The sequence below is a fragment of the Eulemur rufifrons genome, chromosome 15 (genome assembly GCF_041146395.1).
Source record: "Eulemur rufifrons isolate Redbay chromosome 15, OSU_ERuf_1, whole genome shotgun sequence".
Classification (NCBI taxonomy): Eukaryota; Metazoa; Chordata; class Mammalia; order Primates; family Lemuridae; genus Eulemur; species Eulemur rufifrons.
In genome coordinates, this window is record NC_090997.1 from 43,569,385 (window position 1) to 43,596,724 (window position 27,340).

Consider the following 27,340-nt stretch of genomic DNA (forward strand, 5'->3'; position numbering starts at 1 on the left):
CTCACTGGGAAGTCCTCACCATTAAGTATGATATGATGTTAGCTGTAGATTATTTTATAGGTGTTCTTTATCAAGTTGAGGAAGCTCCCCTCTATTTCTAGTTTTCTGAGATTATTCATTGTGATTGGATGTTGGGTTCTGTTAAGTGCTTTTTCTGCATCTACTGTTATGACCACATAATTTTTCTTCATTAGCCTGTTGACATGATAGACTACATTAATTGATTTTTGGATAAATGTTGAACCAGCCTAGAATGCCTGATATAAATCCCACTTGGTCAGGCCAGGCACGGTGGCTCACTCCTGTAAACCTAGCACTCTGGGAGGCTGAGGGGGAAGGATGGCTTGAATCCAGGAGTTTGAGATTGCTGTGAGCTATGATGACGCCACTGCACTCTAGCCGGGGCAACAGAGCAACACCTTGCCTCAAAGAAAAAGTTTATTCTACATTATTGACATTTTCTTCATTACTGTCTTAAGTCTAATAAACTGATGAAACCGTAAATCAAGCCCTGATTTGTATATAGAACTACTGGCCTTGGAGAAATTCATTAAGTGTATTTTTCTTCCCTCATTGACTTAGGAAATTGTATATGATCTGAATGGCTTTGCAGCTGTTTAGTATATGCAGCCTTGCCTGGTCTGCAGCATTATCAGCTCCAGAAGAGCTGAAATCCTTCTTGGTTCCTTCATGTCATTGCTCGATGTCTGTAAAGTACAGTTTAGGTTAATGTTACTCTAACTGTACTACTGAAGCAGCTACTCTGTTTCAATCACTTGAAAAGAAGACAAAAACACACATTAAACACCTGAGGGAAAAAGTAAAACCACATTAAAGTGAGACTGTAAGAAAAGACTAGGAATTTAGAAAAGAGAAAGCTGACTGCTATCCAGAGGAGTCAAAGAAATTTCATGTTGACTTGAACAAGAACATTAGGCAAGGCTGGGCCCTGGCCTGAGGGCAGGCTGGGAGTGAGTGGTGGTTTGGAAAGAAAGAAAGAAGACATATGGAATATGTGAGGGACAGGGACAGTGGAAGGTAAAGTTGGCTGGATAAAGTGAAGTCTTCAAAAGGCCAGGATAGGAAGCCTGAATTTGGTTCAATAAGCAGTCAAAGGCTATTTTAGATCTATATGCAAGTAAATAGCATAGGAATGATGTTGAAGTAGAAGTCTGGTAGCATCCCTAGGACAGGAATTTCGGAAGCTATTACAGTGACCTAGGTTTAAATAAAAAAAAAATAATAATCGGTTCTCCAGTGATAAGTCATGTTGACACCATGTACCCACCCCCTCCCCCAGATACGATGCAACGAGAAAGGCACCACATTTCTGGAGTATTCTTCCTAAAAATCCACTACTTAAGTCAATCATGAGAAAATATCAGATGAACCCAAACTAAGGGTCAGTATACAAAAACTAATAGTCTTCAAAAGTATCAAGGTCATTGAAGACAAAAGACTAATAAACTGTCACTGAGTAGAGGAGATTAAGGACACATGAAAACTAAATGCTATGTGGTATCCTGGAACAAAAAAAGTACATTAGTGGAATAACTGGTGAATTCATATAAAAGTGGTATAGTTGATAATTTTGTATCAATGTTAATTTTTTTGTGTCATTGGTTATATAAGCTGTTATTACAGGGGAATTTGGGTGAAAGATCTGTGGGAACTGCCTGTATTACCTTTACAACTCTTCTGTAAGTCTAATATTATTTTTTAAGTTAAAAAAAAAACAAAAACACAACTCCCAGTTTTTCTACCTGCTGGCTGCAAGGGAGACAGGGCAAAGCCTTGCAAAGCATGACCTTTGAGCATGTTTCAGAAGCAAAGGCCTGCTGCTCCCAATCTGTGTAGCCTTCCCTAGGCAAATGATTTACAATCTCTGAGCCTCAAACCCCATGTCTTGAAAACAGGACTGGCAAGGGACAACTATTCAACAAATGGTACTGAGAAAAGTGGATGTTCACATACAAAAGAATAAATCTGGACTCTTAACTATATGCAAAAATTAACTCAAAATGGATTGAAGACCTACAGTGTAAGAGCTGAAATTATAAAGGAGAAAACATCAAGGGAAAGTTTCGTGACATAGTATTTGGCTGTGATTTCTTGGACATGACATCAAAAGCATAAGCAACGAAAGAAAAAGAAAATAGACAAATGGGACAGAAAGAAAAGATGACCAGAAAAGCAACGGAGGACAGCATCACATCCTCATAGCTGTCGGTCCTTTAACTTCCAGCAGCTGTCCACGCACCGCCGCTGATTTACCACGAAGATCTTCATCGTGAATAAACGAGGGAGTGTATTCCAAGGATTTCTTAGCTTCTGAGAGTCCAGGTCCCAGCTTCGTAGACTCCGTGCGTTCTGGAGCCCATCTCACAGTGCGCTCGCTCTCACAGCCAGAAAGTGCAAAGCGCTCCTCTCTCCCGCCTTGCTCTTACTGCTCTCTCCTGCCCTCTCTCCTCCCCGCGCGTGAGGGAGGACCCACGCGCGGGGCGGACCCCTCCAACTCCTCCCTCGCACCCCCGAAAGAGCAGCCCACCAGCCGTGGGATTGCCGGCGCCCAGGCTCCCCGGTAGGCTCCCCGCCGGGAACAACCTCCCCACTGTTCCTGCGGGGAGCGGGTGCCAGCCGCCAGTGCAGCCGCGCCCGGGCCGCTCCGGGTGCCAGGGTCGGGTCGGGTGACGTCGCGGGCGTGCGCCTGGCCGCGGGGCAGACCTCGGGGCTGAAGAAGGGCCCGCCCCGGCTCCGACCTGGGCCCCGCCCCACCGCCCGGGCGCCTAGCCCCGGCCCGGCTAGTCGGCTGGCACTCGCCGGCGCTCGCCCGGCTTGCCCGTGTCCGCGCTCGCTCCACGCGCCGTAGCCATGTGTGCCCGAGCCGTGCGAGCGCCCGCGCTGCTGCTGCTCGCACTGGGCGCGTCGCTGTGGCCCGCGGCCGGCGCCTGGGAGCTCACGATCCTGCACACCAACGACGTGCACAGCCGGCTGGAGCAGACCAGCGAGGACTCGAGCAAGTGCGTCAATGCCAGCCGCTGTGTGGGCGGCGTGGCTCGGCTCTTCACCAAGGTGCAGCAGATCCGCCACGCCGAGCGCAACGTGCTGCTGCTGGACGCCGGGGACCAGTACCAGGGCACCATCTGGTTCACCGTGTACAAAGGCACCGAGGTGGCTCACTTCATGAACGCCTTGCGCTACGATGCCATGGTAAGACCCGAGTCCCCGCCCGGAGTAGGAGTCCCGGACAGAGAGCGAAGCTGGGCTGGAGAAGCAGCGACGGCAGAGAGTGGCAAGCCTAGGACCAGGGCGCAGGGGGATGTGGGGTTAAAGTGAGATTCTGGCCAATGTGCCAGGTGGATGCAGACATAGAAGTCCCTTGGAGGATTCGTCTTAAACAGATATTACTGGGCCCTCACTATGAGATGGGAGTATTTAGAGGAGCGGGACCCAGGCCTGACTACAAGGGGGTTCAGTTAGGGTACATAGGAGCATTGACAATTACCGAGTGCTAGGGACCGAACTAGGTCCCTCACGCATCTCTCTCATTTACTGCTCGATCTTTCAAAAAATGCTTTATCTTAATTTTATTGAAAGGTAGACTGAGGGTCAAAGAAGCTGAGTAAATTATCCAGGTCACCATTCCCCCAAAAGGGAGATGTGATATGAATGGAATTGAGATCGCTTTGACTCTGGAGCACTGGCACAATTAAGCTCACAGCTTTGGGGTAGATTCCTGGCTCAGTTACCTTCTGTGTGACCTTGAGCAAGTTATTTATTCTCTCTGTGTCTCAGTTCCATCCTCTATAAAATGGGGATAATAGTAAAAATTGTATTTACCTCAAAGCATTGCCTGCACATAGTATCGTCTCTGTAAATGTTAGTTCTGATTATTACCAGACACAGTATAGGTTTTAAAAAAGAAACTTCAGAGAGGACCAAAATGATGAAACGCTGGGGTTTCAAAGGATTTCAAAACATCAGCTGGGCAGCAGAAGAGTCCAACTTAAGATAAAGGGTTCTTAAAGCATATACAAGAATTTAGTCCAAAGTCCCCAAATGCTGTGGTAAAGGCAATGGTTTGTTTGTTGGACTAAATTAAGGGGGGGGAAAGGAAAAGAAAAGAAAAAGAAAGAAAGAGAGAGAGAGAAAGAAAGAAGAAAAGGAAGGGAGGAAGGAAGGAAGGAAGAAAGAGAAAGGAAGGAAGGAAGAAAGAGAAAGGAAGAAAGGAAGAAAGAAAGAAAAAGAGAGAGAAGGAAGGAAAGAGGGTTACACAGTAATAAATAAGTGTAACGGAGATGTATATATGGTGGTTGTTTTTTCATATCAAACCACCACCCAAGTTTAACCCTGTGGAAAAGCCTCAAGTGAAGGGATTCAGCAAGACTGTGGAGAAACTAGGGACAAAATTTAAGAGCTTCGGAAGAGGAAAGACAGAAATCTGTGAGGTCCCTGGGTGTGGAAGGGAAAGGGAGGCGCGACAGAAGGCTGGCAGTGTGCTGTGCGTGGAAGAGCTCAGAGGTCAGGAGAGCACAGTGCTGTGTAATTTTTTTCTCTGGAAACCTGGAGAACCGAGGACAGGAAAAGATGATAAGGGGGCACAGTTATTTGATTTTATTGTTGTTGTTTTCTTCCCTCCGCCCCCAACAAGAAAGCTCATTTTACAGAAATGAGAAAAAGGGAGGGCTGGGCGTGGTGGCTCACGCCTGTAATCCTAGCACTCTGGGAGGCCCAGACAGGAGGATCACTCGAGGTCAGGAGTTCAAGACCAGCCTGAGCAAGAGCGAGATCCCGTCTCTACTAAAAAAAAAAATAGAAAGAAATTATATGGACAGCTAAAAATATATATAGAAAAAATTAGCCGGGCATGGTGGCGCATGACTTTAGTCCCAGCTACTCGGGAGGCTGAGGCAGAAGGATTGCTTGAGCCCAGGAGTTTGAGGTTGCTGTGAGCTAGGCTGACGCCACGGCACTCACTCTAGGCCGGGCAACAGAGTGAGACTCTGTCTCAAAGAAAAAAAAGAAAGAAAGAAAGAAAGAAAGAAAAAAAAAGAAAAGAAAAAGGGAGAAAGCTCCCTCTGATCTGCCGTGTTGGTTATGAGCCTATCAGGGACAGTCAGTTCAAGCAGATGGCTGAGCCCTCAGAGCCCACCTGGAGAGCTCACCACCGTCCCGACTCGCAGAAGAATCATGGGTCTCAAGAACTCTGTGGTCTGTTAGCATCTTAGCTAGACTTGCCTGATGCTTTGCACGCAGCAGTGACAAAATGAATATTTATAGAATTGAATTGGTACTAGCCTGTGTCTCCACTTCCTCCCAGAAGGGTAAAAGAAACCCTACAAGAGTTTGTTTTATTTCACATATAAACTACAGCTTCATCTACTTTTCTTTTTGTGACACCCTTTTCTCCACAGTTGTTTAAATTCCTTTCGGTGAAAAAAAAAAATGGGGAATTCCTCGTTTTCCCTAATGAAAATATTTCTCTCTTTAGGTCCAATTGAGCTCATGGTGTTTGTTAATCGTCCTGTCAAGTGTTTATAATAAGACTTCTGGGTCAGGCCAGAGCAGTCTGCTGCAAGTTATAGCCCATCTCCTCCGTGAATGTTTAGAATACTTTTCGTTGGATGGACTTACTTCCAAATTTCTTTCACATTGAGCTCAAAGTAATTGGATTAGGGCCCAAGGAAAAGGGAACTACTTATATAATGTTGGCGGGGATAAAGAAGTGGAGGGGGTCAAGTGGCTACGTTGGTGGCTGCGTTCCTGAAGGCATCTCCTCAGGACTTGCTCTGTGCAGTTTGGGGGTTTGCCAAGCATGATTTGACCGGCATAAAATCCTAGTTCTTACAGTGCTAAGGCATGTGGTAAGGCTCCTCCCGATTCCTGTTTTACAGAGATTTTTCACTGTCATTTTGCTTATATTATACTAACCCTCTAGGAATGTATTGCTATTCTGATATGAAGGTTCCCCCACCATAGCCACTGTCCATCTGGACGCTGGAGGTTCAGATGAGGGTGGAAAACAGCTGTGGAGGGGCATCTCCAGTTCCCTGGAAACCAGACCTGGTTTGGGGGAGCCCATCCAAGGACTAGGACAAAGAGGAGGGCCCTAGAATCTAGTTTAAGCCCAGGAGTCCCCTAGAGCAGGGCCCCCCAAGGAAGTGTAGACTTTGTAGACCAGCTGAAGCAATCCCAATTGCTGTGCAGGCCCCAGGGTGAGCCTGGAGACCCCAGACCCACTGCTAGGCAGAACACTGAGAAGAGGATTGTAAAAACTAGTTGGCACAGCTGTCTCAATGGAAGGACTGATGTCCCCTGACGGATGAGGAGGACAGGTGGATGCACGGGCGTGCGTTCAGCCTGGTTACGCTGTCTGAGCCTCATGTTCCTAATCTGTACAATGGAAGTGATAACACCCATCGTGTAGGATTTTTATGAGCAATACATGATATAATAAATGTAAAAATTCCTAGCCCTCCGCTAGCTCTTAATAAGTGCTCTCTAAAGGTTAGTTCTGTGTGTTCTGGGAGGAAAAATTGTGAGGGAGGGAAGGTCTGGAGTTTGCGTCTGTCAGTTTATCTGATTCTGACACCCTGGCACAGTCTACCACCTCCCCTGCACCATCTTTTCCCATTGTCTAAACTATTTTTTTTTTATATTTACTCCTTGAGTGGACTTATAAAATCTCCCCAAAGTACAAAACCAAAGGGATTCATCTCCAGAGGCGGGGTTCTCGCCATCAAGACAGGCTGTAAGGAAGAGAGCTTTGAGCGGGTCTCTTGGGCCCCCTAGAAGGATGGCCTCCTCTCTACCTGGCCCCTGCTTCTGAGGCCCTGGCCACTGAGCCCACCTCCTGCCAGAAGACTGACGCCTTGGCCTTAGCCTTAGCAAATTGCTCCCAAATGCCAGAGCCAGCAGCAAGGAGGGGACCCTGGCCCCTGCCTTTAACCCACCCAGGGGACAAGTTAGTCAAACAGAATGGCCTTTTGGTCACCATCCTCCCTTCCACATAGACAACCATTCTAATGTATGTAATGGACCATATACAGCTTTGTTTCTATGTGTACTTGGCAAAACCTTTGTGTGCTTCTATTTTTAAATTATGTGACTAGTCCTGTTACTCAGCCCATTCTGTTTCTTACTTTTGTCCTAAGCTTATTGTTTTTATGATTGGCCCATGTTGCTCTAGAACTGCTTATACCCACACATCAGGGTGCATCGTGCTCTCTGGTGTTCTCCATACGTTTTACCCATCAGCTCCCTGGCTGATGAGTTTGGAGATGGCCTTCAGCTCCCTGTCTCCATGAATTGTGCTGCTCCAGCAGCCTCCTGCGGGTCCCCCCGTGAGGATTTCTGTGGGATCCAGATCCAAGAGCAGAATTGGTGGTCACAGGGCGTGTGCATACTTACTTTGACCAAGGACTGCCAGAGCGCTTTCCTGAATGACTAGCACTCTCTACTCTCCCCCACTCACTCCCACCCCCAAACAGGACACAGAAATCCCTATATCTTTACCCGTATGTTGTAGCATTATCCAGTTGTCCAGTAGTTGTGAAGTGACATCACATTGTTTTTTCATCTGGTATTTTTCTAATAACTAGTGAGTTTGGGCATTTATTGATATGTTTGTTAACTTTTTGGATTTCCTCTTCCCTAATTGGATGGTCAAATCCTTTGCTCTATTTTTAAATTGAATTTTCTCTCTATTAACTTTCGGGAGTTCTAGGTATTGATCTGTGATCAATTTCAGACATTATAAATATCTTCTGATGATGTTACATCTATTAACTTTGTCAGTGTTATCTTCATTGAACACAAATCCTTCATTCATTTGGAGTATTATTATTATTTATTTATTTTTTTTTTGCATTGTGCTTTGTGGTTTTGAAAGTTTACGTAACAGTTAGCTCATTTGAAGCTTACCATCTCCAGGACTCCTCACCAGAAATTCTGAGATCACTACTGTTCTTGCTACCTTTTAAGAGATAAATCTACAATCTGTGGCTATGCCATTCACTTCTCAGTGTCACCGGCTCCTCATGGATAAAATAAGAGGGTCAAAGCAGCTCGCCTTTGAGGTTCCATACCTCTCTGAACAACTGGAGCCCTGAGAAATGTTTTGATTCAGAGGAGGGGCTGAGGGTGGGCAAAGGAGTACAGGCAGGAAAGTATGGCTGGAGCAGCCTGGACGGCAGTGAGGGGCAGAAATCGTAGCAGGTGAGACTGTGTAAGCCTTAAGGGCAGCCTGAGAAGTTTGGGCTCTGTTGTCATGGGAGCCACAGAGTTTCTGAGTACAGGGTGACTATAATACAAAATAAATATCCGGTCTTTGTCATCAGTTTCTGCCACAGAGCTCCTAGAAACCTAAAGATTTCCTAAGCAATAGAAATGTCTTTTGTTATTCATAACGAGCCCCTTTGATAATACCTAAATTTATGCCTGAGGTGACTTAAGGGAGACCCTTAGATGGCCTCAGGGTGGGGCCAGTTACCAGAAAGACCAAGTGATTAGAAGATTAGGGAGTTAGAACTTTCAGCCCCACCCACCAACATCCAGGAAAGGGACGTGGGGCTGGAGATTAACCTCTTTACAAACTCTGTAACATTTGATGAGCTTTTGGGAGATGGCCCTGTCCATCTCTTCATCTGGCTGTTCATCTGTATCCTTTCTAATATCCTCCATAATAAACCAGGAAACGTGTTTCCCTGAGCTCTGTGAACCAGTCTAGCAAATTAACTGGACTCAAGGAGGAGATCACAGGAGCCCCCAATTTATAGCCGGTTGCTCAGAAGCACAGATCACATCCTGGGGCTTGCAATTGGCATCCGAAGTAGGGGGCGGTCTTATGGAACTGAGGGATCCTACACTATCTCGAGATAGTGTCAGAATGGAATTGAACTATGGAACACGCAGTTTGTGTCCTCTGGAGAATTGCTTGGTGTGTGGTGAAAAACCCACACATCTGATCCCAGAAGTGTTGAGTGTGAGAGTTGAAAGAGAAAAGTTTGTCTTCTCCTTTACACCTTTGTACACTAATGAGATCACTGGTGGCTGGAGATCCCTGTCTAGCTTCAGGAAGCTGAAGTTGGTGGCTGGTCACCAGGAAGACCATCCCATGATTAGAGAGTTAGAACTTACAGCTCCCCCTTCCCTACCTCCAGGGAGGGGAGGTGGGCTAGAGATTGAGTTCAGTCACCAATGACCCATGATTCAGTGAATCATGCCTCCCTAGTGAAACGTCCCTAAAAACCTCTAAATGACCAGGTGCAGAGAGCTTCCAAGTTTGTGAACCTATCGAGGTGCTAGGAAGGTGGAGCACCCAGAGAGGGTATGGAAGTGGCTTGCCCTGTGCACCTCTTCCATTTGGCTGTTCCTGAGTTGTAGTAATAATACACTGGCAGTAGCAGGTAACATGCTTTTATGAGTGCTATGAATTGTTCTAGCTGATTATCAAACCTGAGGATGGCATCGTGGGAACCTCTGGTTTCTAGCCGGTTGGTTAGAAGTACAGGTGGCCCAGGGCTCTCGACTGGCATCTGAAGTGGGGGCAGTCTTGTGCGACTGAGCCTTTTAACTTGTGGGGTCTGATGCTAAGTCCAGGAAGATAGTGTCAGAGTTGAACTGGATTGTTGGACACCATGTTAGTGGTCACAGAGAATTGGAAAATTGGTTGATGTGAGGGACAAAACCTCTCAGCTACGTAGGGAAAATCACAGTTTTAGAAGATGAGCAGAAATGGATGGGAGGGGGAAGACCCCAGGGTAGAGGGTGGGCAGTAGTCCAGGTGCGAGACAATGAAGACTGACTGTGGTCAAGGGGAGGCTGAATCCACGGGAACCAGTTTCAAAAGGCAGGCAGCGTGGTATACGGCGAAGGTGAAATTGAGGGTGATACTTGGACCGAGTTCCCTTCTTACCACTGAGAACCTGTGGACTGTGAACAGGCTGTTTACTCTCATGAAGCCTGCACTTCCACATGTGTAAGATGTGTGGTGTAGTCTGCACCCCACAGGTTGTCGTGGGGTTTAGAAAAGACCATAATGCTTGTAAGGTGCCGAGCACATGGCTGACCCACAGGAAGTGCTGGCTGTCAGCAGGCTTTGATGCTGCTCCACAGGAGTGCGATTCTTCCACTGACGCTTACCCCTGACAGCTGAGGCCTGCTATTTCAAGTACTAAAAAGCTTTTCTTGGCCGTACTGGGCACGATCAGACTCTGCAGGGCTGTGGCAGACAGCAGCGATGGAAAGAGGTTTGGACAGGACGTCAGGACACCCAGGTTTTACGTCTTGGCTCTTGCACTCGTCAGCTATGTGTGTTTGGCAGTGGTGTCCTCATCTGATCTGCTGTATGTCACTTCTCAGTGCTGCAGCCTCTGCCAGCCCTCTCTCTTGCTTCTAAATCTGCCAGCATAACTTGGTTTGTCTCTGGGCTTAATTGTACACCCAAGTCTAAGTTTGCTTGACAACTCCCTTATTTCTCCTTCACAGTTGCTTTTGGGTGGAGCAATAGCTTAGGGCTTCTCTCAGCGCCCCCAGCTGGCCTCTGCTCCCAGATGGGGAGGGTCCCAGGATGCTCTGTGCAGTGTTGCTCTATTAGCAACAGAAATGACAGCCTAAGAAAAGGGACAAGGATGAACCCAGTTTTGAGTCTGTGGTCTCTGGGGCTCATGTATTCTTTCAGTCCACAAACATACATTCGGTACTACTGTGTGCAGGCTCTCTGCTAAGTACTGAGAACAGTGACTAAGCCCTGCAAGGTGAAACGTACTGTTCAGAAGACAGTGGAGGGAGCAATGCCCACTGAGCCTTTCTTCACCCCATAGAGAGGCTGGGTAAGATCTACAAAGGGGAGAGGACAACAGAGCAAAGCAAAAGCAACTGAAATTCTAACACCTATGCTTGGGGGATTCTCGAGCTAAACATCTGATCTGCAGAAGATACAACATCAGAACCTCCTATTTGCCTATGCCCAAATCAACACCACATTTCTTCTCACCAGAAAGCTCGTCCCTAAGAAAAGAGAAGTCACCTTATATTCAAGTGCTTACAAGGGCTCTCGTGTTAAGGGAACTCTCAGAATTACTTGATCTTCAATAACAAAGCCCTGTTTGGAGGAAGATAAATGAGCAATGCTAGATTGGGAAGCTTGAAAGCGAGATCCTGGTGGCAATGGTATTTTTAAAAAGGCAAAGACGATCAGTAATTGTTCCTAGAGCTCAGATCTCAGAAGTTGTGAGTGTCTAGGGGTTTGTGGATCCCAGGCCTCAGAGATGAGAACAACCCTCCGCCCCCCCACTTCCTGGGGCTGTGGCCTCAGGCCGCTGCTTCCTTCATTCCAGCCTGAGTTCCAGACCAGAAAGGGGCTGGGCCAGACGGCTCCGCAGGGGGTAAGGAAACAAAGGTAGCTTCATAGCTATCTTGTCCTTGTCCTAGCATCCGTGTTTTCTTAACTGAAAATTGGAAAGAACCGAACAAATCACACATCATATTGGCAGCTTTCCATACACCACTCACGAATACATTTGAATGCTGTATAAACTCCTTCAGTGTTTGTTTTCTTCACGTAACTAGAATCTGAATATTCTCTTGATACTTCTTTTCCCTCCCTTGAATAGTTGGTTCTCCATATATAATTCAGACATTAGCTGGAGCCCTCTAGCCCCTCAGAGATGTAGTTAAACCTTCCTGGACCCTAGTTAGTTGAGCAGTTAATTCTAAATGTAACATTGATATGCATATTTTGCATTATGGAGAATTTGGACATTTTCCCCCATACAGAAAAAGTGAAATGCTGTCTGTTCAGTACTTGTTCATTTATTCATTCTTTCAACAAATGTTGAAGTGCAGGTGAGCTTGGTTGAGCCCTAGGGTCTTTTCTGCTGTTCAGTGGGATGCCACATTCACCTGCTGGCGCTGACCTGCCTGGCCCAGGACTGCAGGAACGGAGGGCAGCCCAACATCAGAAGTGGGCAACAGTGCCAGAAACGTATCAGCCAAACCAAAGGTCATTTGTAATCCTCCCATCTTAAGGATGTTGTTGAGTGTCCCTGAGTGACTGGCAAGTGAGCCCCATTGTATAATAGACCAGGCTGTCTTGCTAATCCTTAGCTTATAGGGCTTCCTGCAACCTCTAGTCCCTAACGAATGAGGTAGTGTGCAAGGGACTAGCTAAGTAAATGTGCTGAAAACCTCTGACGAATAGCTTTGGACTAAAAAAAATTCTTTTCTTCTGCATCATGTATACTACACTGTTCTTAAATCAACTCTCCTTTCCTTTGTTTCCCGTCTAATATTCCTTTGCTTTCCTTCCGACATGCCTCTTGTCTTCACTTGTAACATTTTTTACTACTTCACCGCTCTAGTTTCCATTCCCTAGCCTAGCTCAGCCTAGTATTTTTGGCACTCAAACACCTGAAATGTTGCCTGCTATTTAACGCCAAAAACAAATGAAAATTTTAAGGACAAAAGGAGATTTGATTCTTCTGTGACTCAAAATCCTTCTGTTATTGTTAAATGAACTCTGCGGAATACAGTATGATGTTTTTAATACCTTATGAAGGTATTTGTTAATATTTACATTTGTTGTGGATAGTTTATGAAAGTCCAGTGGCTTTGATGAAACCCCTTTCAACTAAGAACCAGAAGGTCATATGAATCAGCAATGGAATAATGAGGATATTCTAAGACTTCTGATGTCAAGTTTCTTGTTTTGCTTATGAGAAATACCCTGCAATTAGGAGTGAGGGAAAGCTTGTGTCTAAAGTTCGGCTTGTAATTCACATGAATTCTGTATACAGGCCAAAGACTGCCTTCCCTTTGGGGATAAGCAACATCCTTACTTAGAAATAATTTCAGGTAATTATGAAGTAATCACATCTCTATTCATTGATTCATTTCCAATGCACTATAATGCTAAAAAGAATTCAAAATAGGAATCAATTATCATCTCTTGGAAACCAAATTAAATGGAAGGTACCTAGTACCCACTCAAGTTGAAATGCCAATAAATGCATGATACCATAACGGTACGCTCCCCCACCCCTTTCTCTGTTCTTGGCAGATGACGACTGACTGAGTCAGTCTTTCCCACTGAGTTTGGACTGAGCCTCAGAATCCTACTTATTCCTACACTGCAGGGAGTTATTGTCACTCAACTAGAGATGGCCTTGAGATGAAATTATATTCCATCCTTGCACTAAGATAATAATTATAAGCATGTAATCTACTTACTGGCTTTTAACAGCAGTAAAACACATCTTTAGCAAGTAAAAAATGCCAAAGGCTATACTTCTAAATAAAGAGGGCAGAATCCTTCTGACTTTTCTCTCTTTACCACTTTTGATGCACAAAGAGTAGGGATAGAATATGCAACTGAATTCAGCAGTCACACCCAAACTCTGCTGCCTGACCACGCTGCCTCTGCGGTGACATGCCAACTTGTATGTTTTTTCTTTCCCAAAGCTCTTCCTTATTCACTTGCTCTCTTCCTGTAAACACACACTCCCAGTGGTATTGAGTAAATGGACAAATGAAAGAAACAGTGAGAACACTGCGTAGGATGAGAATGAGAGGAATGAAAACACCTGGCGTGAGAGCAAGTCGGAGGTGGTGTCTGACACAGGAATTCGGGACCAGGCCTGAGCCTTGGTGCTGGTCTGTGTGGTCTGCAGGGGGACACGCAGAGCTCAGTGGCCATCTGATGGCCTTCTATGAAGGCCTCTCGTTTTGTTTTTACACAGAAATCTCCAACTTCCTGATTTCCCCAGTTACAATGGATTAATCACAGCTATCTCTCTTTGTTATTAAACAATTAAACAATATGCATTATTTGATCCCCATAATCCATTTTAAGTTATCTAACACAAATACTGGTAAACATTACTGAGTGAGTGAACAATAACTAATGGTTGTGTGGGGCAGGGGGAGGCAGAGAATTAATTCCCGAGGCTGGAGCTACTGGTCCTTCAGCCCCTGGTCCAGTTGCCCCTAGTGGCCTCATCTGTGCCACATAGAGTTCTGTGCAAGTATCATCATTTTCTATGTGTGCTGTTGTGGCAAAAAGGTTACAAAACACAGTCTTTCTGTCCTCAGGTACCAAACTGGTAAAGAGTTCCATCTGAAAGCCCCTGATGAATGAACACAACGGCCACAGTGATAATTTTAGCAGGAAACTAAGCCACAGAAAGCAAGCAGGCCACAAAGCCCTGAGAGCTGAAACAGCTAGCAGGCCAAGAAGCAGTTAGTTAGGTCACATCTCAGCAGGGAAACGTGTGTGCCCAGATTATAAAGCTGTGAGGAGCTCCTGATGCAGCATCCTTGGCTAGTTTGCCTCAAGCTGTAGCAGAATTTTCATTCTGAGGGTTACCAGAAAATTTAGACTTTTTTCAAACATTGAGATGACCACCCCCCACCACCACCACCGCATTTCAGGTCTGCCCAGCTTGAAAGCAGGGGTTACAGACGCTGCGGAAACACACCGGCCTGGGCGGGGCAGGCGGGTGGGGCAGAGGGCCCTGCCCCCTCGCCCTTTTCTTGTTTCGGGAGACACTTTGTGGAGTGGTCGGGAGTGATTTGATGGTTGCTCCCCATGCCCTTCCCATAGCTCTCCGCTCCTCCCCATCCACTGGCCCAAGAGTCCCCCTGCCAGGTGAACCACTGCAGAGAAGGACACTTACCCTGGTGACCCCATAAGTGAGACAGCCCTGAGGATGCACGTGGTGTCAGGTGTTGGAAACATGCAGAGGAATCGTGGAACCTGGGGCAGCCCAATCGTCCCTGCCCCATGCCCTCATGTCCAGCAGGTACAAAGTCCTGTCGCTTCCACTCCTGCACCATCCCCTCAGCAACTCCTCCCCACCACGCTCCCACTGCCCCGCTCCACCGCGTCCCTGGACCATCCCAGAGGCTTCTGGGCAGTCTCGGGACCTGGGGCTCACACAGCTCCGCTCTGTTCCCCAGAGGCAGCAGACTCGGCTTCCCAAAACACACCCTGACTGCCTCCTGCCCCCACAGTGAATCTCTCCAGTGCTTCCCCCTTCCCTCTGAAATGAAAGTCCTGACTCCTCCCACACCACACAGACCCTCCCTGATCTCCCAGGGAAGCGCTGAGCTGCATCATTTTTCCTGCCTAAGTTCCAGGTGCCCTCAATTCCAGGAACACTAAATCACCCAGATGCCACAAGCTGCTTCCAACACAGTTCAAGCGTGAATTCCTTGAGCTGCCTCCATGACACCACCACTGCGGACATCTCTCTCTATTGGTGTCTCTAACAGCACTTGTCCACTGTGGCTGTCTGTTCACACATCCACTGCCCCTGTGTCCTCAGTGACGCCAGGCAAGCGCTGGCTGGCACCAGTGCCCAGCAGATGTTTGCAGAATGAATAATAAAATGCTCACTCCACCTGCTCCTTTTAAATAGGCTCCATTTTACTCTATGATTTAGTATGTGAGCCGCTAAAACTTTTCAGAAGGCGGCAGGATATGAAACAAACCTGGTAGATAGCATAGTGAAGCAGTGTCTTCGTTGTAAAATGAGAGAAACCCAGTTGCTTGGAAGCAGGTGAGAAGCTTGGCCAACTGCGTCCCAATTCACAGCCTGACCCTTCAGAACCACCTCTCGTGACAACTACCACAGGTTCTCTTGTTTTCATTTCCTGTGTTTTAATTTATAAGTCACCTTTATATTTTTACTCATATCTTACTGGCACTTGTTTGTGAATGGAACAAATTTTTTTTAAAGTTTGCTAAACTGTTCTGTGTGAGCGGAAAGTTTTTTCATATAAGATTCATCAGTTTGTTTTTTTTTTTTTAAAGAAAAAAAAAAGTGTTTTAGGCTTTCTCCTGCATAAAGAAAAAGAAAGTGGTTGAGGTGAGGAGCTGGGGGTGGACTATATGCTCACATTGTATTTCTATGATTCTGGTGTTGGAGATACCGAAGGTAATTTTGCTAGGCCCAGCTTATATTATAGAAAAATACACTTGGTGAAATTTAGTGTTGGTGGTAAAAACATAAAAGATTGTCACAAGGCTAGAATTGGTGAATCAATAGCGTTAATGAATGAATGAGCTGAATATTAGAAATGAAGTATTTGGAAAGCAAGAGAGTGAGGGCATAAGAATATGATTTAGGGTCATGGAAATCACCCGCCTAAGTAAACAGTAAGTGGCAAGTAAGAGTTCAGCTACAAAAAATATACAAGCACACATAAGGAAAGTTGCATGGGAACTTCCAGAAAGGACCAAAAAAGGTGGAATGACATTATCTGTTATCTGCTCTGTTCTGTTGCTCCATCTTTTATTACTCAATGTTCTTCTCTTGGGCAATCTTTTCCTGAGATATTTTTGTTTCGTTAAGGAAAATAATATCAGTGAATAGATAAGATTGGTTTACTTAACACATTTCCTGAGTCCCACTGAGCGTGTGGGACCTGGGTATACTCAGACAGCGGCATGAGCCTCCCCAAGAGCTTATGAATCATTAGGTTCTGAGAGGCGCAACAGAAGAAAAACAGATAGGGGAAAGTTGAGGTGGGGAAATGAAAATATGAGTTTCTAAAGAAAATAAGTATTCACAAAGGAATTTGTTTGCATTAATTTTTGTAGGAAAAGTTAGCTGTGTATAGAAAGAAAAGATAGTTGTTGCGGTTCTTCTGTCCATTCATTTATTCACTCAGCAGGGCATCTGCTGCGGGTTGGAGGGGCTGACTACTCCGCTGGCAGGTGACAGCTCTGCTAGGGCTCTGCGGAGGTGGCCATCAAAGAGAGGAAGGACATCTAACTCAGGGAGCCCGATGAAGGGCTCTTGGAAAGCCTCTCTTCTAGAAGCACTGTTAGACTTCAGGAGCTAAAGCCATTAGTTGAATAAGTGTAAAGAGTTGAATGATGTGAAGAAGCAATATTCTATTCTATTCTTTCTTTCTATCCATCCATCTATCATCATTTGTGTATCATATACAAAGGGACAAAGAAAAGTGAGATCACGGGAAACTACAAGTAGTTAGGTTTTTTTTTTTTGTGTGTGTGTGTGTGTGTGTGTGTTCCTGTGCAAAGCCCTTTACAGCCGAGCATAGAGGTTAGGCGCTTTGGAATCAAACATAAGTGATGCTAGTCCCAGCTCCACCACTTATCGATTGTGTGATCTTCAACAATTCATTTAACTTATCTAGATCTCAGATTTTCTCTTCTGTAAAATGAACACAGCAGTCGTGCCAACCTCCCAGATTGTCTATGCAAACTCACTTTCTTTGATGCTGGCATGTGGCAAGTGCTGGCTCATTTTTATTACGACGCTTGTTTGTTTATTCATTCACTGCCCTTCCAGAGAAAATTGCGGTTTAGAAAAGTGTCCGGGGTCACTGCTCATCAGTGGCGAGCCAGTCCTGCCATGCGGCCTCACACAGTAAGGGGGGCTCAGAAAGGGGATGGAGGGGAAGCAAAGCCTGGTCTCAGAGAGCCTGAGGTCCCTGCTCAGGATGTTGAAGTTTATTGTACAGGCAGTCTCTGTAGGAGTTTAAGGTGGAGAGTGACAAGGTCAGATTTGCATTTGAGAAAGATTATCCTGGCAGCAATATAAAGAATGGTTTGGAGAGGGGAACAATGATAGCCGAAAGCCCCGCCGGGAGCTGCTGTAGCAGTGCAGGAGCCAGTGGGAGGCGCACACTGAAATGGTCACGGCGGGGGGAGGGCAGGTAAAGGGTGAAGGGGAGGCACGCTGGGGTCCGAGGGAGACGGGGGAGGGAGGAACTCCACTGCTCCAGGGTTTCTGGCTATTGGCTGGGTAAATGGAGGCACCGTGGGCCAAGATGGGGAACACAGGGAAGGGGCTTTGAGCACGGTAAGGCTGGGGCACCTTTGCAACACTGGGGGGAAATGTCCACATGGCAGTTGACATAGACGGCAGAAGAAAAGTCAGGGCGACACAATTGCAAAGATGTGGAAACAACCCAAGTGCCCATCAATCCATGAGTGGATTAATAAAACGTGGTATATGTATACCATGGAGTACTACTCAGCTATAAGAAACAATGGTGATCTAGCACCTCTTGTATTATCCTGGATAGAGCTGGAGCCCATTCTACTAAGTGAAGTATCCCAAGAATGGAAAAATAAGCACCACATGTGCTCACCATTAAATTGGTTTTAACTGGTCAACACCTGAGAGCACATATAGGAACAACATCCATTGGGTGTCAGGCAGATGGGAGGGGGGAGGAGGGAAGGGAATATACATACATAATGAGTGCGATGCGAACCGATGGACATGCTTGAAGCTCTGATTCAGGGGGTGGGGGGGCAAGCACAATATATGTAACCTAAACTTTTGTGCCCCCATAATATGCTGAAATAAAGAAAACTAAAAAAAAAAAAAAAAGAAAGAAAAGAAAAGAAAAGAAAAGAAAATTCAGGGCGAGAGACCTTCAATTTGGAGTTGAAGATGTGAAAGGGAATGAGATCGTTGAGTTTGTCCATCCATAGCATCGAGCACCATGACGCGGGCTCTTCTCCTCACGGGAGAGGAGAAGTGGAAAGACAGTCACTGCTTTCTGGGGGGCTACACTCAAGTTGGGGTGGGGAGGAAGGCAAGACACGAAACAAGAAAGTGAAAGCAATCATTTCCTCTATTGCCGAATGCTAGGAATACAATGTTTCTGGTAAACTGCAAGGTGGCTTGACGGTTTGAATAATTTTCCATGAAGAACTGTAGAAATTTTCATTAAAAACAAAACAACTTTACAGTTAAGCAAGATAGTTATTGTCATATAACAAAGGAGATATTTCACCATAGGAAGAAACTATAATGTTCTAAAAATAGAAGGGAAAAAAAAATAATTACCCAAGACTGAGAGCACCTTTAAGACTAGATTAGATTTTAAGAGGGAAGTTAATTAAGATAAGAGGAAGAGGTAAAAATGAGTAGATCGTCAGAGATGGGGGAAATGGCAAATTCAGAAATTCTACCTTTGGCCAAGTGTGGTGACTCATGCCTGTAATCCTAGCACTCAGGGAGGCCGAGGCAGGAGGATCGCTGGAGATCAGGAGTTCCAGACCAGCCTCAGCAAGAGCGAGACCCTGTCTCTACTAAAAATAGAAATTAGCCGGAGGTGGTTGCGCCTGTAGTCCCAGCTACTCAGGAGGCTGAGGCAGGAGGATCACTTGAGCTCAGGAGTTTGAGATTGCAGTGAGCTATGATGATGCGACTGCACTCTGGCCCTTGCAAAAGACCAAGACCCTGTCTCAAAAAAAAAAAAGAAAGAAAGAAAGAAATTAATTCTACATTTAATAGGGGAGACAGGTATGTGGGAATGCAAAGACATTGTGTTGCTTTTTCTGCATAAACACGTGCATATGAGGATGTATGCACAACCCCTGGAGCCACAGACTCCTGGTGAATGCCTGTGTGCCGGGGGAGGGGGCCACCGTGCTGAGCAGGAGAGGCAGCAGGACCTGGTGGCCCAGGAGCACTCGGTCCAGCCAGGAGACAGAGGCACAGGAAAGACCGGCCAACATGCCATTGCAGTGTGGAATGAGCGAGGAAGGAAGAGGGTGGGGAGGTAAGAGAATACACGGGGCCCCTGCTTGGATGGAGGGGTTACCAGCCAGCATTTCAGGCCTGTTCCCAGATGACCCACAGAGTGAAGCAAAATTGGATGTGATATTTAGAAAATTTGAGGTTCACTGGTGTTAAGTACCAAGTTAACAAAACAGCCTTGGCAGCCAGCGTAGGCAGGTAGGTAGCCAGAGAAGACGGGTTTATCCCAGAGGCCGTGGAGGAAGCGATGGAAGGCTTTCTGGGGAGGGCGGGTGGCCTGTCACCTGTTGTTGGTATGACCCCTGCATGGACCTTTCTGCTCCCCAGGGGGCGCTGCGAGATGACAGCTTGGGGTGGTGTTGCACCCAGCAGCCACCCCCAGACCACTGAGCAATGGGAGGGAGCAAAAAAGGTGGGAAGTGAGGATTGCTGGACACATGCCTGCTCCTCCCGAAGCCCTGCACGCAGAGTGGGTCGGAACCTGCTGGAGGCCCACCAGGGAGTTCTTCGTCAGACGTGAAACTGCTGGGAAGGGAAGGCAGGGTGCTCAGAACCGCCGGAAGGAAGAAGCCAGAGCCGCACTGTGACGTGGAGACGCTGGCTCCTGCTTGCCCTTGGGACTCTCCATGTTCCCAGGTGTATTAGAGGGAAGAAGCGACTGTGGGACCTTAGGGGAGTGTGACCGAGGAGATGCAACCAGGAAGGAGGCCTCTGGTCCCCCTCGACGGATCCATGCTGTAGTCCTGGTGATGTTAACCGTTCTCCCCAGCAGACGGCTGTTTGAATGACTGGGTCTGAAATGTGGGTTTATGAGAAAACAGAGCATGGAAAGGCTGGGCAGAACCTGGTAAATGCAAATGTTCAAACCTGCGCCAGGTCTGAGGGTGGTGCACGTGGACGTCTGACAGCTCTCCAGCTGCTGCTTGTGCACCTTGGGTGACACCACCTTCACTAGGTGGGGTGAGACCTGGGTAGCAATTCTCAACCAGCCCGATGATCCGAGTGTCCCTGGGTCTGACCCCAGGGCTCCTGAGTAAGCTCTCTGCAGGTGAGGAGGACACAGGCCTCGAAATCTGTCTCGTGGAGTCTGGCCAGTTTTGGGAGCCACTGAGCTAATGTAATGTTTTTTAAAGTATGCTTTTATTGGGACCTAATTCTTTTTCTCTTTCCCCTTTTATGCAGGCATTAGGAAATCATGAATTTGATAATGGTGTAGAAGGACTGATGGATCCACTCCTCAAAGAGGCCAAGTTTCCAATTCTGAGTGCGAACATTAAAGCAAAAGGACCACTGGCATCTCAAATATCAGGACTTTACTTGCCGTACAAAATTCTTTCTGTTGGTGATGAAGTTGTGGGAATTGTTGGATACACTTCAAAAGAAACTCCTTTTCTCTCAAATCCAGGTATTTTCTCCTTTTACAGCACACTGCTTGAAAATAGAAGCACTAAATCACAGCTTGGCGCAATTTTTATGGACTGTAGATAAAAGTGGGAACAACTGGGCGAGTGACGTACTGAGGATGACACTGATGAGACCATCTGGTGGACTCTCCATTGTTCTGAGTTACTTCTTCAGGACATTTCCTCTTCTGCTCAATGACCTTTTTTGTTAACACAAACAGTACCTTTGTTTAATCTAGTGCATTCAAAATTGGAAGAGAACACCATTTATATCCAGTGCTAAACAGTACGATTCATTTGCTAGGGAATGAGAGCCCCGAAACACACTGCCTTCTTCCTGGGGAGCCGGGGAGCCCAGAGCTGGGGTTTCACCTCAGCCTACCTTATCTTTCCTTTTCTGGCATTATTATTGTTACATGTCTAGTTGACTCTCCTTTCTTCCTTTTCATTATTTATCTCTTGTTTTAATGATGCACTTGTATCTGGCTTTCTGGGAAATATATATATTGTCTTGAATGGTCTTATGATATATCTGTCTCATATGTCTGTCACATACATGTGTAATAACACACACACGTATGACCATTCAAGAAACAATTTGATTAGCTGGGCATGGTGGCACATGCCTATAGTCCCAGCTGCTTGGGAGGCTGAGGCAGGGGGATAACTTGAGCCCAGGAGTTCAAGGTTGCTGTGAGCTAGGCTGACGCCACTGCACTCCAGCCTGGGCAACAGAGTGAGACCCTGTCTCAAAAAAAAGGAAATGATTTGGAGCCACTTTTATAGGAATATTTTTGGCAGTGAGAACAAAAATGACATTTTCTCTAAACTATCCAAATTTCCAAATTAAATGTCTTTCCATATTTGAAAAAAAAAAGGGAAACTAGGACCTAGTATTATCCAGAAACAGTTTTCATAACTGATAAAGGACATATAATTAACAGTTCAAAAAAATCTGTATTTATTTTTGTTGTCGTTGTTAAATCCAGGCCATTGGAAGCAACAACCAAAGGGTCAGCTGTGCGAGCCTGGGGTGTGAGCAGGTCCTGCAGCTGGCGGGAGGCAGCGGTGGAGGCAGGGTGGGGTGGCTGTGGGAGGGGCAGTGAGTGAGACGAGTGAGAGGGTCTTGCTTAGGTAGCCCTGCTGGAGAGCCACCTTGGCCCTGTTGAGGGTGTGTAAAGCATCCTGGGGCAAAGGACATTCCAGAAGTGAAGTCAGAGTCACGTGCTAGGACACATGCTCCATGAACGCAGAGACATTAACTGTCTTATTGGCCACCTGATGGACTGTGCACAGTGCCCAGAATATGGTAAGTTCTCAGTAAATGTTGCTGGAATGAACAGGTGAGAGCAGGAAAGCATAGGGACCGCAATCACTAAATAGCAGATAGTTCAGTTTCCTGGAACACGGGTTCTGAGCAGGGAAAGCTGAAAACTGGGTCAGGGCTTGATTCATGGCTGAGAAATTCAGCTGTGCTTTGGAGGAAAGTATTATTGTCCCTTCTCTAATAGTCACCACTAAGCAGGTAGGAGATGGGGGTGTTGGTGGAGAGACACAGGGGCTTCAGAAATCAAACTACCCCAGCTGGGACTCTGACCAGTCCTTTCCCAGGCTGTAACAGAGAGGGGATCCGAAGGGCTAATGCTTTTTCCAGCAGCTCCGGAAAGAGAGGGGCTGCATCGTGCAGAGCCTCGTGTGGGCAAAGGAGTGGGAGGAACACAAGGTTCCCGGGAGTGCCAGTTTCTTCCAAGACCACAGGCCCAGCAGCCCAGCACGACTTCTTCCCGCAGATCTCCAGCGCCTAATCAAGCCCAGTTCTCCCAGTCCTAGCTGCCTGGGCATCCACAGGCCATTTCTAGCACATACATTTATTTTAGCTAGGTAATGACATTTCTGTAATATAACTCTCCTCACAACATCTCAAAATATATTCTATGCTTTGTATTATATAGGTGATGCCCGGTCCTTGTGAGGTTTCTGAGGAAAACACATTCCTTTGTCCTCAGAGGCATCTCTCTGAACTTTTTTGTTCCTTCTCGCCAGCCAAACCAAAGTAGTGGATGGCAGTATTCTCTCCACATGCGTTCATGCCCCTGAGCGCCTGTCCATGTGCCAGGCACTGTTTTAGGCACCAGGAATACTGACCAAAAACTTCTTGCCCACTGGAGCTTACTTGTTCAGTGGGAGAATAAAATAAAAGAGTCAAATGTTTGGTGTGTCAGAAGGTGGTTAAGTGCCATGGAGAAGCAGGAGAGGGAAAGGAAAGCGAGGTGGGGGGGGGGGGGGAATGCACCTTGTCGTTTTAAAGGGCTGCTCAGGGAAAGGCTTATAGAGAAGGCGAGGGGTCACCATGGGCTTCTTGGGGTGACCAGCAAGAAGCAGATTATCCATGATGTTCTGATGACAGACAATGGTGGTAAAGCTGTCACAACTGGTTTGTAACATTGCCTGTGAGTTACTGACACCACTGCCATCCAGCACGTCTGTGAGCTGCTGATTTTCAGGCTGTCAGTCCGTGGCCTCCCTGGCTGTGACATCAGCCATGCTGTTTATCTTCCATGGTCATTTGTACATGTGGAGCTGACTAATGTAAGGACCCGGGGGTTCCCCCACTGAAGCACACAGAGACTCCTAAACATCACAGTGTAACAAGGGATGCGTTTTTAACAGTCTGGTTGCTCTTTGGAAAGATTAGCGCTTTTCAAACTGGAGTTTACAGACTCCTACATTTTAAAAGTTCTTGGCGAGATGTTACTCATTTTTTGGCATGTTCAGTGTAGTGCTGGTTCTTAGAAGTTAGCATAAGGGAGTCGAGATCAGCCGGAGGAGTCCCTTGTAGCAGAGTACTGGACAAAACTTCAGGGCAGCATGTCTGTCTGTATTTGCAGTCATGCCAGTCACAGCTGTAAGAGCTCAAGGCTTGCTGAGGTGTGGTTGCAGAGCCAGTAGGAGGAATCAGGCATCTTGCTGCATTCAGGCTATGTAGTCAGACTCGTGCTCACCGGTGGATACCAACAGGCGATCGTTTATCCACTAAGTGGGGGAGAGTAAGCAGCCAGTGAAGAATGTACACACTTCCAGTGCCGGCAATATTTAGAAGGCCCCATTTAACGCAGAGCTCAGTAATGCTGCAATGCTGACAGTAATTTAAAGTGAACAAGACAAAGTTATTACCTGCCATGTTAAAACTGGCATTCAAGGACCAATGCTGACAGTTTTAAGTTATCCCAAATTTTCAACCAATGCCTTGGAGTCACTAATACTATTTTATATATACATCATGCTTATGTGCTCAGGCATTTTTTGCATTGGTATTATGGAAGTCTAAATATAAAAACATGTACAAACAAATCATATCTGAAGCTTTCTCGTACTTTGAGATGGAGTTTGAGGAAAATAATATCACCCACAACCTTAAATTAATGCAACATAAAGTGAATTTAATTGAGGATATTGATTTGAATTTTTATTTACTCCTTAGGGGATTTGTATTTAACACATAAATACATTTTTTCTTACTTAAATCATTGACATGTTAGTACATACAATAAGCAAGATAATAAAACTTATAGTTAATAAATGCCTATTTTATCTATTTTATTCCTTAGGAACAAACTTAGTATTTGAAGATGAAATCACTGCATTGCAACCCGAAGTAGATAAGCTAAAAACTCTAAATGTGAACAAAATTATTGCACTGGGACACTCCGGTTTTGAAATGGATAAACTCATCGCTCAGAAAGTGAAGGGTGTGGATGTCGTGGTGGGAGGACACTCCAACACATTTCTTTACACAGGTAATCATTCCGAAAGGATCACGTGGGCCGGGATGTCCACGTAAGTGAATTTGTCTCTTTTGCCTTTGTAACTGTTATTATTATTATTTGTACTGATATTGAATATGTAATATATGTTACATAATCTAAAATACACTAAATATGTAATACACATGGAATGGCAACAGGTGTAAATCTTACTCAGAGACTACTAGGAATAATTTATTGGTTTCATGACTATAAGTCAATTCCACTTATTTATGTATATTATGAACATAAAACAAGTATGAAACATATATATACTGTATATATAAAACAAAAAGTTTACTGAACCCCAACCAAAAGTCAGTTTATTATAGACTCATATCAAAAAGTAGCGTATTGTATAAAAAAATTTAAGCATAAACAAAATAACATAAATAGGGTCTTTATAGCCCAGGGTGATGGGATTTGATGTGTAGGTTGCACAGCTAGCAGAAGCTGGAACTCTGGTTTGAGCGCCAGCTCTGCTTTGTCCTAGGACTGCAAGTGTCCTGGAAGCCACATGGCCCCTGGTGCTCAGGAGAGCGTGCACTCTCACCCCCTACCCACCTCACCAGCCCCCCTCCCCACCTCTCTCTCTCTCTTTTCTCTCAGCTTGCTGTTAGGTAGTTCCAGTTAGAAAGCCTCCTTTATGTTTTTTTCCATTGTGAACCTATGACATCCCCAAACTTTAGAGGCTGCTTCCGTCTTTCCTGCTGTCTGCCACTCTAGTGAACATTCTCAGTGTGGGTAACGTTGCAGCCACACAGCTGAGAGCCCCTCAGATAGCTCCAGGAGGGTTAAATGGAGGGCAGAGCCCAGGCCAGAGATTCTCAGGGGCGCAGGCCACTGGGCAGCACCGGGCAGCGGTGAAGACGCTGAAGTCCCACCGACTCCGCCATGAACCAGTGGTGAGATACTGTCTATGTCCGATTTCCCTCTTTGGTGGAATGAGGGCGGGAACAAGAGTTCCTATTGTAAAGTGTCATTGTGACTCAGTATACATAACGGGTGATGTAGGTAAAAGGCCTCAAAACACTAGCCGTTCTTATTTCAGCTATGTGTCAGCTCTGTGGATAAGACCTGTGTAAAATCCTTCCCAGGGCTTTTCTTGCCTTTTCTCTGAGGCTGTGTCAAAACCCTGGGACACACAGTGGGAGCTCGATATGTCTCCTGCCCCTCATCCTTTAGACGAGTGGCTTCAAACTTCTTCAACTATGATCCAGAGTAAGAACAGCATTTTACGTGAAGACCCAACACACATACATACATACATGTGTGTGCAGTCACATACAAACACACACAGGACATACACATGTACACACGTATACACATACACACACAAGTGAAAGAAAGCTTTCGCAAAACACCTGGATTGCACCCTGACATTTTCTGTTCTACTGTTTTATATTTTTTAACGCCAGTTTCTATTTATTAAATTAATTTTCTTGTATTGTAGCTAACCCACATTTTTGAAAACTCAGCTTCACATGAGGCAGGACCCAAACAGTGCATGAACAATCAAAGGAGTCCCACTCCTCCACTCAGATGCTGAAGTCACTGCTGTGCCCCTGACTTATCTTTACACCGTCTTACTCGACAGCGTCTTACGGCAACAGTTGGTCATCCATCCCCAGCCTATGGTGTGTGCCCATCAGCTAGTGTGCCCTGATAGGCCTGAAAACGTTGGATGACTATATCCAGCTTCCCATTAATTCTGCAGCTGGTCCCTTTGTTCCTGTAACCATATAGTCACCCCTTAGTAGCCATAGGGGACTGGTTCTGGGAATCCCTGTGGATACGAAGATCCGTGGATGCTCAAGTCCCTTATATGAAATGGCATCGTATTAGCATATAACTTATGCACATCCTCCCAGATACTTTACATCATCTGTACATTACTTATAATACCTAATACAATGTAAATACTATGTGAATAGTTGCTACACAGTCTTGTCTAGGGGATAATGGCAAGAAAAATTGCCTGTACGTGTTCAGGCAAATGAACAGGACAGATGAAATCATCCATTTTTTAAAATATTTTTTGTCAGCTGTTGGTTGAATCCATGGATGCAGAACCCACAGACACAGAGAGCCAACCATATGTGCCTTGCTGAGTAGAGAAATCTAGTTAATGACGAATGACTGGATGAAAGAAAGATTTGAGGATAAAAATTATAGTTTGCTTATCCATAAATCTTGAAGTAGATAATTACAGTCTCTGAGAAAACTGAGATAACTGAGTCTTAGTCATTTATTGCACATTTCATGATTGCTTACCAAGATTAAACTTGTTCTCATGAAAATCTTTGATTTTTGATACTCATTGTTTTGAAGAGTGAACTTAATTAAAAGTAATTCCAGGACACAGTAGGGTTGAGGCATATTTGCCTATTTAAATAAATTTTCGCCACCTTAAAAAAAAAAAAAAACTCCACTGAATCATTTTATGGACTTTCCATAAGTTAAAATAATGAATCTGTTAAATATGATTAATTAAAATATAGTTAAAACAATATATCCCTTAGAATTTTAAATCTCACTGAGAACCATTACAGTACATACAGGACCCAGTATACACACAGACTGGAAAGAAAACTTTTCCAAAGTG

At 45.6% G+C, this 27,340-nt stretch overlaps 1 protein-coding gene across 2 annotated transcripts in view; it reads left to right on the top strand.

Annotated features, from left to right (window-relative positions):
- Nucleotides 1-2,826: 2,826 nt before the first annotated feature.
- Nucleotides 2,827-27,340, top strand: part of NT5E (5'-nucleotidase ecto) — a 40,600-nt gene continuing 16,086 nt past the window's right edge. For both annotated transcript variants that reach the window (XM_069489041.1, XM_069489042.1), the window contains exons 1-3: nt 2,827-3,210; nt 20,712-20,934; nt 24,541-24,729. In XM_069489041.1, the coding sequence (XP_069345142.1) occupies nt 2,872-3,210; nt 20,712-20,934; nt 24,541-24,729 (751 nt within the window). In that variant the 5' untranslated portion in view covers nt 2,827-2,871. The remainder of the gene's footprint in view (nt 3,211-20,711; nt 20,935-24,540; nt 24,730-27,340) is intronic.